The sequence below is a fragment of the Aplidium turbinatum genome, chromosome 6 (assembly GCF_918807975.1).
Source record: "Aplidium turbinatum chromosome 6, kaAplTurb1.1, whole genome shotgun sequence".
Classification (NCBI taxonomy): Eukaryota; Metazoa; Chordata; class Ascidiacea; order Aplousobranchia; family Polyclinidae; genus Aplidium; species Aplidium turbinatum.
The window spans coordinates 987981-1001676 of record NC_137477.1 but is presented as its reverse complement, the minus strand read 5'-3'; the positions used below and the strand labels follow the sequence as shown (position 1 = coordinate 1001676).

Below are 13696 nucleotides of genomic sequence, written 5' to 3'. Positions count from 1 at the left end.
AGAAAGAAAAAGCTAAACAGATATAAACAACAATGATACTACGACATATACGATACGCTATAAAACAGACATTAAAACGACCATTTTCATCAATTGTGATGCCGAGGGACTAATATCAGCTGTTTAGAAGCATATCAAACCATTTGATGCGGAAACATACAATTTCTACAATTTTTCACAAAATTTCGGGGGGGCGGGCCCCCTGGGCCCCCCCATAAATCCGCGCCTGCAAACAACATTATTTAATGTAAATCCCAAAGTGCAATGCATTAAATATTGTTGTTCAACGTAAAAAAAATGACATTTGCTGACCCTCTTGATTGAAATTGATCATAAAACCAACTAGTTTTGGGTAACCAACCTTGAATTACGATTTAATTACTAATCCTCTTTGAATACGCAACAAGAATATTGTATGATAAAATTACGACATCTCCAGAACATAGACAGAAAATTGATAACAACTTAATAACATTGAATTGCATAATTCAAAATTAATACAGAAATAAAATAGATACATAATTTCAAACATATTCGGCAAAACTTTCTGCCCTCTTCAGGAAAATATCTTAATTCATCAAAACAAAACAATTATTCCAGAAATGTTGATAATAAATGACTGAAATTCAGTAAAAATGCACTGACCTGCGTACAAGCAACAACTGACGAAACAAACACAAAAGGTGGTAGCAATCTGTCATAATTATGCGGGAGTGTGGTCACGAGAAAAGATAGTGAGCGGGCAACATAACATAAAATAAACGTAAGCTAATAAAAATTCTACAAAAAAGATGCCCCTCCAGCGAATAATTGTTTGTTGAGCCTGGGGTTGTGCTGCTTTATTTGGAGTGCCTCATGAATTTTAGTTTCAAACTCTGATTGACAGTTGCGAATTATCTTGAATGAATCTAATGTAAATTTGATGTTGGAACAGATACTGCAGTCATAAATGTGGTCTTTGATTGCACTGTCACTGTCTCCCTGTCGGTATGGGAACTTGTGTAACTTTTGTACTGTGTATATTGCATATTTCAAACATGTACCTATGTTCCTGTTACTGACAAATAAAACATTGATTGATTGATTGATTGATTGACTGTGTTTATTGATGTCTGTTAAATTTAGGTGTTCCGTTGCTCTTGTTACCAAGTGTCTTGTGGACATACCCAGTGCTGTATTCGAGGGTATGCGGCGGTATACGCAGTATACTCTCTGCTTTTTCGAGCAACTATTAGTATACCCTCTGGTTTTCCAAAGAGAGTGCGTATGCTATCCTTAATTCTTGACAACTACTAACTAACTACTTAACCCTTTGAGGACCATTAATAATGTGAGCTGTTTGATGTTTATTAATTGCAATGGACTACCTGCGGCTATCAATTTACCGCTAAAAAATATGTAAGATCCTGGTTGCTAAACCACCAATCAGCTAAAGATATATAGCCTAGCTGACTGCATAGCCGGCTGCATTGCCGAGTGGTAAGATCCCGGGAACGGCACTCGAAAGGCACCGGTTCGACACCGCTTTAGAGCATGCGGCTGTGTCTTTGGCAGGACACTTAAAGGCATGCCTGAAGGTGGACATGAAGATTGGCTTCCTTGCCTTCCCGTCCACTTTATCTAAATCTTCAACCACCAGGTCTAAGCCTGGATGCGACAACACGCTAAGAATACTAGATCCCAAATTTGTAAAGAGGTTAACGATGTAGACTGTTTGGAAAGTATTTATAGAAAAATAAACAATTTTGTACCTCTCGTCTAATTTTGATGTTTATATTATTCATGTTATTCATGATATTTTATGGTAAAAATAGAATAAAGATTAGTATTTGCAAGTTGTGTATTATTTCTCATTTTGGAAAATCTGACAGTATACCCTGTGCTTTTTTTACGAATACAGCGCTGGGTACCTAGTCATGTCATGTTCGTGTCGCACGCACAAGTGAATTTGTAGATAATGTTGGAACGAAGAGACTGCGGAACGGGAGATTTCAGCGAAAAATATCTACTGATTTTAAAGGTTTTGTACAGAGGAACAATGTCGATATCAAATTTACACTTAAAGAGTTTAGATAGTTTTTTAGCGTATACGAGAGATTTCTTTCCTAGGAAAGGTATGGATATAGAGTTCTGGAAGTTTATGACGTCAGTATTCGGTGAAGATACTAAATTGAAACGTTGTAAAACCTTATCAAAAAACTGCCAGGAATATCCATTAGCACATAACATAGATTTAATTTGGGCGATTTTATTCATGTAGTGGTATTTGTCTGAGCAGATAGAACGAGCATGATTAAGCAAACCTAACACCAACACAAATTTCCACTTCATAGGACACACTGCGTTGAAATTTAATAATAATCCAGTGTTACTAGGTTTTCGCCAAACCCATGTGTCAAAAGTACTTTCGTTAATCTTTAGTTCAACATCCAAGAATGGTATGGTTTCTCTAGCTTTTTCCACTGTGAATTTTATGTTTTTATGTTGGGAATTTAGCACATTTAGAAAAGTTGAGCACGAATCTTCATCATCAAAAACAGCAAAAATATCATCTACATACCTAAGATAAAGTTTCGGATGGAAATCTTTAGACTCTTCAAGAATTTTTGTTTCAATATGTGCTAGAAAAAAATTAGCAATGGTAGGGCCATGGCCACCTGTAGATGCGGCCTGATTTGTCACATTTTGCAGATTTTGATTACAGCTACTGCTAGTGCTTGACTGACATTTTTTGAGATGATTTCACTTTTGGGTGTTTCCTAATGACATAAAACTTTTTTGTTGTCTTGGGGAAGCAGTAGCAAATGAGAAAAAGTAAATTGAAAAACGCAAAATCAGACTGTTATTGAAAAATTAACAGTCTGACTAAAATCTTCGAAATCAAATTTTCTTTGTTTTTCAGCATGCGAGGATGTTAAAATCTATTGTGTCATCTGGGGAAAAGAGTAAAGCAAGCGTAGAAATCTAATTTTTAGAAACATTTATCTAAACGTTCGCCCAAAGTTAGAAAAACCTGGAAATTTCTGCAAAATGTGACAAATCAGGCCGTATTTTTAGGTGGCCATGGTAGGGCCTAATGGAGACCCCCATTGCTACGCCATCGATTTGTTTGTATAAATTATTGTACAAAAACATGCCTTGTGTGGCTAACGTGAGTACTTCTTCTACAAAAAATATTTTATATCTTAACTGATGTAATTATTATGATAGCCGAGTACAGAGTCACCCCAGCCAGGGAAAACAGGAAAATCGTAGCAAATTGGAAAACCTGGAATCCAGTTGAACACTTACAAAATCGTATCGGATTGCGTCGGTGGATGAGAGGTTGACGATCTTCCCGGTGGTCGTCTGCGAGAGGCCCTCATTGCTCAGTCTCAGGGTCTACACGTTGCAACAAAAATATCAGTCTTTTGTTACTCCTGGGGAGTTTTGCCATAAGCAAACTACGTCATATCTATGAGACAAGCTACGAAAATGGAGTTTATGACAAAAACAAATCGATAGTGTGAAAGCATTCCATCGCAAAGCGATAGGGATGCCAACATATGGTCTGACTTGTATGCCCGCACAAAAGGAGGAACAAAGCTGATGGAATCAATAAATGAATTTCAGCAAAGACACACAACAAGTGGTCGCAAATGAAATGAGACGTTGCAGTTTCAAGATCCCAGAACTGGCGTGGTTTCATTTTGTCATTGTTAAGCACACGTGACAGCTGCTGGGATAATGCCGAATTCAAAACCGCAACAGGAAATCAACTACTGACTTCCTGCGTGTGTCGTGATAAATTCAAAGCAGATTCCAAGAAGTCCTGTATCTTAATGTATAAATTGGTACAGGATTCATTCACATAGTACAGATGCTTAACTTCAAATAAGACAGGTGACACACTGTTTGCAGCTTAAAACTGTATAATGGCAAAACTGTCTGGTGAAACACGCCAGACATTATCACAAGCAATATTATTCACAGAACTACTTAGATTTTTCGATAACAAATGATGCAACACAGCATAAAACACAACTTTATCAAAAAAGCTTTCAACATGTAATTGATGACACAACTTGACCACCTTCTTGTACATCAAGCCAACCACAGCTGTCCTGGCGTTCCACCCGAGAACAAACAATTTCAAGCTGAATATTTGGCTGGTTGTGGTTGATAGGACGGATGAAACCGCGATCCCCGCGGCGCAAGTGTACGCATACCACACTGGTACTGCGTCAGGGTTCGAAAAATAGACAGATAGCTCTCCAATCAACAATGGACCGAGGCAACGAAATATCTCCTAAAGGTAACAAAATTATGTTGAAACAAAGAGCTTTAGTTTACTTGAACACAGAACATGTTCTCGAGAGATTCTGGTCTCATTGGAACCATTACTTTCTCAACCCCTTGCTGTGACCAGTTCCAGGTGAAAGTGACAACATGGTCATAGATTTACAAAACGGTGTGGTGTCATCTTCAGAAGCTGAAAAAAATAAGCTGTTTCCAATGTATTAGAGCAGTATTACAATTGAGAATACTGTATGAAAGTCAGTCCTTTATCAGGGCTCTTCGCCCTCTGGTAAGTGGTAACTATGCTCATTGCTCATACAATGCTTTTTAAGGACCACCCTAATGCTCATATAGGCTGTGGCATCATCATCAAGTTGGTTATCAACAGTCCAGCTTAGTTGCTTGTTTCTTTGTTTAGTTTCCTTCTTGTAGCAATCATAAGCCATAATAAACTTTTTGGCCAATTTAAAAAACTTCTACAACATGATAAAATAACCTTATAATTTCATAATACAAACATTATGGCTAAACCTAATCATACCCATAACACTTGAACGAATCCATAAAAAATAAAGCGCCACATATAGCAGCGGATGAAAGCTTTGGAAAAGCTTGGCTTCTTGTGTTGTCTTCGAGCTTGTTCTTGTTCATTTTCCCAATGTCTATGTTCAATAAACGGTGACAAGATTACTAATGAGTGGGAGGTACTGTACTGCTGTTAAATAGCAGATTACTGTGCAGTGTGCACTCCTAAACAAAGTGCTAAGTTTTAATGTATTTGGGAGGTATATACAATGACAATTACTGTATACTCTCAAACAAAGTGCTGCAAAGTTTATGGAGATATTTTTCAGAGCAATAAAAGTGTAGAAACAATGGTACACTTAGCTTGTGATATCACACTCAAAACTATACAGATTCTATGTTGCTGCTATGCAAAAAAGTAGATGCGTTTAAGACATTAAATGTAGTTGTAAATGTTTGCTTGAAGTAAAAAGTTAGTTTTAACTGTTTAGCCTCTTTGCTGCTAAGTTTATTGAAACATTTAGTTCATTTTTTTTATTTACTAAATGCCCAAGAGTATGATGAAAACACAAGCTACATTATGTGATATACCGTAGTTCAGTTCAGTATATTGTTTTGCTGGCGATAAACAAACAAAAATTACATACAAATTGAGTGTCTATCAGCACAACAGGATGGCAACGAAAGACCTGTAAGGTCATCTATGTCAGCTGCCACCCTAGCCTGTTGACAATAGGCTACTGATAAATAAAAGAAAAGTAAAAAAATCTTGCATTGTGCAGTTATTATGGAACCACGGTACATCTCTTTAGCTAGTTGACCGCAGAAACCAAAAGTTTTACTACCTGGTACCAGACCTCTGAACAGTAAGTTTAAACTGAACTTACTTTTCTAATTGATTGGTCAAGTAACCAGCCTTGTCATAGTCAGCAATTGGGCACAAATCTTCAGAGGACAACTTCTGTTTGTATCATTTTTTGAAGAGCGAGTTCATCCACCTGAAGCAAACCAATGCAGTGGATAATTTAAACATGTTCCAGCCTTCTAGTTACAAGCAGGCCTACGTTTTGTGAAACTCAGTATCTCCACTTACTTGATGAGAAGCCATTCTTCAGGTCAGCTGCGATTGATCCTGTCACAAACCACTTAAGCTTCTTTGAGCTTAATCCTGGCAGTTTCTCATACTTGTAAAGGTTTTAAATCATCGAAGCAGGCCAATTTTATGAGTTTGACATTTATAAAGTTTCTATTGTTGTTACTGTCTGTAAATTATTCCATCTACTAGGTGCTACTGAATGGAGAGCAGTCCTTGAAAATACGTTGCTTAAGTGCACACACCAAGAGCTAAACCATCGCCGCTTGAGTTTCTTAGTTTGCAAATTCAGCCACTTAACCAACTGAGCTATCAGAGCAGACCACAACAATTTATGAAGTAAACCACTAAAACCATACTCACCAGATTGATACTTGTGAGAGAAGATTTGCCTTGGCATAAAGACAGGAGTTCGAATCAAGGTCTACTTTACTTTTAGCCATTGAAGCTACAAATCAACCATGTAGACAAACATATCTATTTAAACAAAAAAATATTTCAGACCGCGACAAAAGAACCATTAAGGAATTGATCCCAAAACAAATGCAAAAAAAATTAAATGGTCAAATGTGCACTCAAACATATGTTCGTGCATTAACATATTAAGATTTGTTCAGTTTAGCTTGATGTTAATTCTGGCTATAACAACAGCTGCAAGACTTTGTTGACCTAACCATGGCTACCTGGATATGCAACCTGATTTGTCACATTTTGATTCCCGCTACTGCTACTGTCTAACTGAAATTTTGTAAGATTTTTTTTTACTTTTTGCTGACTCAACCATATGAAAGCATTTTGTTACCTTGAGAAAGCAGCAGAAAAAGATAAACAGAAAGTTCAAAAATATCCAATCAACCTGTTAAGTGTTAACAATGTTACAAAAAGTCGGTAACATCTGAAAAATTCTGCACAATGTGACAATTCAGGCCATATCAAGGTAGAATGGCCTAACCTAGGCTTGCTATAGAAAATAAACAAGTTGGCCTGATACAAGTCTTTTTTTTATCTTAAATAACCAAATTGTTTAGTGCTAGTCTGGATTTTCTAACCTTTGACCCAACCAATACTATTTGCAACAAGTCCATAGGCTACTGCACTGATGACTAAGGTCACTGTCATCTACTTGGTAACCTAATGACCTCTTTAAAGATATGAGACCAAGGCTATTGTTGAAATGCGAAGTGGTTATCAACAACTTTCTTGATTTCAATCACAAAAAAATTTGGCATCTATATATAGCCTACTATGTTCCTTGTTTGCATCATATTTTTTCTGGTATTTGCAGTGTTTTGTGTCTTTGTTGTATTGGTGGTTTGTATCTTGTGGGCTCAGTTCATTACAGCAGTTGTTACTTGTTTTTGAATTGTCTACAAAAGTACTTCATTCGGTCTGCAAGTTTGCATTTCTCAAGACGACCAGCGTGCATGGTAACCAGGACATGCACGCTCGTGGCAATAGACACGCCTGATGTGGTTAGATTGCATGACGTCATCGCGTCAAAGCATGTTTTAAAGATGCGATCAATCAATTAAGGGAACGTTCAAATATTACGTAACGCCTTCGAGGGGGTGGGGGGTTTATGCAAAGCGTTACGTTAGCGTCACATCGGGGGGGAGGGGTTCAAACAAAACGTTACGTAACGCTTTCGATTACGGAATGGTAGTTTTTTGTGCTGAATTCGTACTGAAAAAGCGTTACATGGGGGAGGGGGGATTGAAAAAAGCGTTACGTTGGCGTTACATGGGGGAGGGGGGGTCAAAAATTCGGAAAAAAAGCGTTACGTAATATTTGAACGTTCCCTAATTTGTTTTTATTTCTGACCATCAATCGAAAAACAATATGTGCCAAACATAGCAGAGGTATAAATAAAGGTAGAAGCGACAAAACGCGACGTTTTCACGTGCAGGATACCAAAGCAGGACAATCAGTTTTATGGCACCGTCGCAACATCTTGGCAATGGAGCTTACATCAGCTTTGCTTTTTGCCAGGCATCGCCTAGTCATTGGCATTTGGCACTTAATGTTTGTTGTTCAATGGAACGAGGTTTGTCTGAGAACTCCCATCTGTTTGCTTTGAGTTATAACTTACAACAAGCAACTGAATTGAGTTGAAAGATCTTTAAACAAAAATAACCTACACATTGCAGAGTTTCCAAATAAATTGTTGGTTAACTTCCCGCAATGAAGCATCACTTTTTAATATTTATAAATTACAACAACGATAGAATTGCCCTGTGCTGGGCTAACCTAAAATCCTTTTCTGATTTTTTTCACTTCGTCTACAATGAGACAGAAAAGGCGCATTCCATTTCATTAGCAATGCTCGTTTTTAAAACTTTGTTTTTTATGAAACACCAAGTGCTGCTGGCTCCCACTTTTCTTGTTTCAAATCAATAGTTTCGCTCAACTACTTTTGTCAAAAAGCTGATTATGAAAATGAACAACGGGGATTATAAACTTTGCAATTCTGCCCCGAGGCTAACCAACTTTCCCGGTTGCGTAGTTCCACATTTTAACATGAAACATTTTTACGAACTGCCTAGTCCAGGGGTCACCAACCTTTTTTACATGCGGGCCACTTTGGCACTAAGAAGAGCTGTGGCGGGCCGCACTAATAAAATGTTAGGTAGGTTGACTCTTATGCTAGAAAAGAACGCATTTCGTACCCAGTATCCAGCATTACATGTTGTTCATATTTATGTTAGAATACCGCAGCAACAAAATTAATCAAACAACGCTACTGCCGGGCCAAGCTCCTTTTACAACACTTTTGACTTTTTTAACAATGCCTAATGAACGAGGCCACTTGTTTTGCGCACTAATAGCCAAGAGAGCGGTTTCATCAGAATATTCATCGCCAAGCAAGAGTGGTGTTGTCACTTCGCTTCACAAAAGATATCTTGCAATAAACAGTTTCAGTAAACAAGGAAATGTTTGACACATTGCAATACAGGCAGCAATAGTGACCGGCAAACATATCAGCGAAAAATAGGAATTCCAATAACAGGGAAAAAGAAACCAGGCACCATGAAACAAACGCTTGTGGAAATCACCGAAAAATCGTAATTCTATCGTAGCCTAATTCATGAATAGTCTTCTCTCTAAAAAAGCAATGAGTTGGTTTTTCATCCTTTTTGTGAGAGTCTATAAAACCGTCTTTCTTTTATTATACACAACTGTCACTTGCGGTGCTTATCAGCGTGGCAAGAATTTGTTGATTAACAACATTTTGCAGTAGGCTACTTGCTTCGGCAGTACATACACTAAAATTGGAACGATACGGAGAAAATTAGCATGACCCCTGCGCAAGGATTTTTTTTTTTTAATTTATATATAATATTTTGCCAATTTATTATAAATTGAGTTGGCACACCGTCCTATTTTGCCAACACAAACTTGCATAAAGGAACACTGCTCGTGAAATCCAATAACGGTGAAACGCACACTAGTGTTTACATGACATTTGCAAACTTAAAATAAGTAACCCTATGCTCACAGACAATTTCGAAATTCGAAAACAGACGTTTTAATCAACCACTGGGACAGTGTGGCTGGACATCGCATTGGAATAACTTTAAGCGACCCTGTCACAATCAAGGTGCAAATGCCTCGCGATGGCTTGCTTTGTATCTTCAACGAATGTGCTATTTTCATTATGGAATTCTGGTGCGTTGTGTTATTATCGGTTATGACCTGAAGTAACCTCTGATTGAGAAATTTGTATTATGTAACGTATTTCTAGAATCATCTGTAAGCATGCAAATCTAGAAGGTTCTGTTGTTTTTCATGATTTCTGAGCGTCGTTTGTCATGACGTCATAAGGTTGTTTATCAGTAAATGTCCGATTGCGAAATCGTTATTATGTAAGAATCTTCTTGCGAACGTGACCTTCTAGACACTTCTGTTGTTTACCTTTTTAAATGCTACGTGACCGAACGATGGTTCTTTATGATGTAACCTTTTCGAAGTTACTGGACTGAACAGCCAACTATAAATAGTGGTGTAGTTTGTATTCTGATTATTCTGATGATGATTCTGAGATTATTATGGTGTTTATTATAAGTTGATTATGAGAGTTGTGCTATGAGTTGTGGATGGGTAGTTGATGCAGAAATTAGAGTTATTTGAGAAGCCGTTCGTTAAAGTTCTTCAAGAAGTCAGATTATCATTTCACTAATAGAATTATTCGACATTTAATTGACTTCTTTTCGGTTGACCCATTAAACTACGTCATTGAACCTTTCCAAGTCTTTTTCCTGGTAAGAGATAGAAAGGAATCGTGACATTCTGGGGGCTCGTCCGGGAATAAACCGAAAAGGAATATAACCGAAAAACCGAAGAATATCGAAGATTTATTGAAAGAATAATAAATTAATGTCAAGATGGCGGATACTGTCAAACATGAGATGATTGAAGACTTAGGGAGCATGGCTGAACGAATGGGGCTGACTGGTAATGAGAAGTCTCAGTTTGTGATGGAAGAGTATCACAAGATAATGGACCAAAAAGTTCAGCGAGAAGCTGACGAAAGAGAAGATAGAAGAGCTGCTCGTGAAATAAGGAAAGCAGAACTTGAAGCTGAAGAAAAACGAGCACAGCGTGAGGCTGAAGCTGCACAACTTGAAGCTGAAGAAAAACGAGCCCAGCGTGAGGCTGAAGCTGCACAACTTGAAGCAGAAGAGAAGCGGGCGCAGCGTGAAGCTGAAGCCGAAGAGAAGCGGGCACAGCGCGAAGCAGAAGCCGAAGAGAATCGGGCGCAACGCGAAGCAGAAGCTGAAGAAAGAAGAGCGCAATATGAATTGGAAAAGTTAAAACTTGAATTAGAAAGACAAAAGCTGGACATTAGTGAGCGATCTAATTCTACTAATGATAATGCTCGAGATGTTATTGTGGCGCAAGTTAGACGTCCAGATTTGCCATCATTTGTTGAAGAAAAAGATGAGTTGGATAGTTATTTGTTAAGATTTGAAAGACATGCTACAATAGCCAAATTGGAGAAGTCGACGTGGGCTACCCAGCTAAGCATGTTATTATCGGGACAAGCTCTTGATGTATATTCAAGACTTTCGCAAGAAGAGGCCATGAATTACGACAGATTGAAGTTAGCTCTGTTAAAACGATACAATTTTACCGAGCATGGATACCGTCAAAGATTCCGTGAGGCAAACCCTGAACGGCACGAAAGCCCAGGTCAATTTATTGAACGTTTGAGAAATCTTTTGTTACAATGGTTTGAACTTTCGGGGGCCGAACAATCGTTGGACGGATTGGCAAACCTTATAGTTAAGGAACAATTCACAGATTCATGTTCAAAAGATCTGTCTGTTTATTTAATGGAGAGAAGTCCAAAGAATCTAGAAGAAATAGCCAGTGTGGCAGAACAGTAGGCTACTTAGTTGCTCATGATGAGAAGTTGTCGACTGATGAAACGTTGTCATGCGATAATGACGAGGAGCAAACAAATAATTTTAAAGGAGGTGCTGTTCCAAGAGAAGTACGTTGTTTTAATTGTAATGGCTTAGGTCATAAATCTGTTAACTGCCGGAGGAAGACTAACAGAAATCATCAGGAATCGAGGAAGTGGTGCAATCGTTGCAATAGGCAGGGACACGAAGCGAAGGAATGCAAGGACAAGTCGTTTTCCTTACCTAATCAGTCTGGAAAAGATAAAGACACGGACGTTTATCGATGCGGTTGTGCGTTAATGATTCCTGAACCCACGCTTGACGAGGAGAATCCGGATGAAGATGTTTGCGGAAAAATAATACCTGAAAATCACCTGCCAGTAGTGGATGGAAAAGTTGGAGACAAAAAGGTAAAAGTTTTACGTGATTCTGGTTCTACTGGTATAATAGTGAGGAGAGATTTGGTTAAAGACAGTCAATTAACGGGAAAAACTGGTCATGTGACAAAAATAGATACCACTTCAATCCAAGGACCTTTAGCGATGATATCTATCGAAACTCCGTATTGTAGTGGGACTGTGAAAGCGTTATGTTTACAAAACTCTTTAGTTGATCTTATAATCGGAAATGTTATTGAGAAAGATTCTGAAGTTACCTGTTATTCTTGTGGCAAGAATGGTCACTTTGCTCGAGATTGTTCTGCAGATAATCAGCAACGATCTCACGATGACGGATATTACGAGCGCGATGAACCGAGAAGAAGAGGCAGGCGACGACCATTTGGAGTTTGCTATAGATGCGGTAGACGCGGACACTTTGCCAGGGAGTGCGTTGCTGACGGCGGACATTCAGAAAACAGACGTTGCCGTGACAACCACTGCTACCGATGTGGAGAGATTGGACACATAGCCAGGAGCTGCCCTTTTGATGAAAAGGCTTGCTACAATTGTCATAAAGAAGGATCATCTCGCCAAGGACTGTCCGGAGAGGAGGTGTTTCCGATGTAGGAAGATGGGTCATCTCGCTCGCCGATGCACTGAAGATGTTGAGGACGTTGGAGACTTTCGCAGAAAACGTGACTATTGTTTTGAGAAAAGCTATCGTTGGTAGATCATGCAACGATAGACTTATGAGAACTGATTATTGAGTAATTAGATGATTCTGAGATTATTATGGTGTTTATTATAAGTTGATTATGAGAGTTGTGCTATGAGTTGTGGATGGGTAGTTGATGCAGAAATTAGAGTTATTTGAGAAGCCGTTCGTTAAAGTTCTTCAAGAAGTCAGATTATCATTTCACTAATAGAATTATTCGACATTTAATTGACTTCTTTTGAACCTTTCCAAGTCTTTTTCCTGGTAAGAGATAGAAAGGAATCGTGACAGACCCCCACCTAGAACTATAATCTGATTGGTCGGTGGGTGGAATCGTATGCAAAGCGAAAATATGCTTCCCGGAAAGTATTTTTTGCCTTGGTGCTCTTTAACTCCTCAAGAAAAGTATATTTTAGTTATACTTGTAAGCTGATACCTTCCGCGGGCCGCCATTTGGTGACCCCTGGCCTAGGCTATCAATATCTAAAACCAAACCAGATGAACCACTTGTTGCAAAAGCTCGCTTGCTCATCGGCTAAGTGATCAGTGCATTTGGATCTGGGTTCGTTTCCAAGACAAGTAGCCTAATAAGTCAGTGACAAAGTCAGGAAGAAAATTTTACCGGGCAAACCAATTATTGGAGAGGGCAAATGTTGAAATGTTTGTTTGAAAATATAGATAGGCCTACTAAAACGCTGCCAAACATTTATGAAGCGTCATTCAACATGTAACAACTTTATTAAAAGCGCTGCATCAGGTAGCCTAGTAGCCTATTAAAATATATTTCTGAAAGGCTGAATGTTTAAACGATTTGGAAGTAGCTTTGTGGCCTGTGGCTGACATGGATGGTTTTTATTCCATTTGTTAGATTGACAAAACCACCGAGTTTAATTTGGCTACATACGCTAGGGTTAAAGGTTTTTTCAATGCTACTTTGTAGCCTAATATTTTCAGAGCTAGTAGGCTATTTCATGCCTGTAGTTTACACTTAGCCTACTCCGCCCCGATAGCTCAATTGGTTAGCGCGTGACTTCTGGAACAAAGAAGCTTCAAGATCAAGCGGCGCTGGTTCGATCAAGCTGCGCTGGTCTACTTCTCGGAGTGTGCGCTTGAGCAACACATGTTAAGGACTGCTCTCCATTCAGCGGCATCTAATGGATGGAATAATTCCCCGGCAACAAGACTTCAACAATCGGAAACTTCACTCTGTCAATCTCGGTGACCGGCCCTGTGTCAGTGATTCAAAGCCTCTACAAGTAGGCTATGCGAAACTGCTAGGATTAAGCTCTGCAAGAAGCTT

At 38.7% G+C, this 13696-nt stretch overlaps 2 protein-coding genes and 1 non-coding gene across 4 annotated transcripts in view; 2 read left to right on the top strand and 1 right to left on the bottom strand.

Annotated features, from left to right (window-relative positions):
* LOC145771630 (ATP-binding cassette sub-family C member 4-like) overlaps nucleotides 1-6386 on the bottom strand; it is a 31058-nt gene extending 24672 nt beyond the window's left edge. For both annotated transcript variants that reach the window (XM_082583350.1, XM_082583351.1), the window contains exons 1-5: nucleotides 6260-6386; nucleotides 5691-5801; nucleotides 4820-4940; nucleotides 4073-4288; nucleotides 3292-3381 (exon numbers count right to left, since the gene is read on the bottom strand). In XM_082583350.1, coding sequence (XP_082439476.1) covers nucleotides 3292-3381; nucleotides 4073-4288; nucleotides 4820-4861 — 348 coding nt within the window. In that variant the 5' untranslated portion in view covers nucleotides 4862-4940; nucleotides 5691-5801; nucleotides 6260-6386. The remainder of the gene's footprint in view (nucleotides 1-3291; nucleotides 3382-4072; nucleotides 4289-4819; nucleotides 4941-5690; nucleotides 5802-6259) is intronic.
* Nucleotides 1-9602, top strand: part of LOC145772697 (uncharacterized) — a 190138-nt gene extending 180536 nt beyond the window's left edge. Inside the window, exon 2 of the mRNA XM_082584570.1 lies at nucleotides 9495-9602. The gene's annotated coding sequence lies outside the window, so the exon portion shown is untranslated. The remainder of the gene's footprint in view (nucleotides 1-9494) is intronic.
* On the top strand, nucleotides 9136-9240 carry LOC145773093 (U6 spliceosomal RNA). Its single transcript, XR_014289501.1, has one exon. It is a non-coding gene; the product is annotated as a U6 spliceosomal RNA (small nuclear RNA).
* Nucleotides 9603-13696: the final 4094 nt, after the last annotated feature.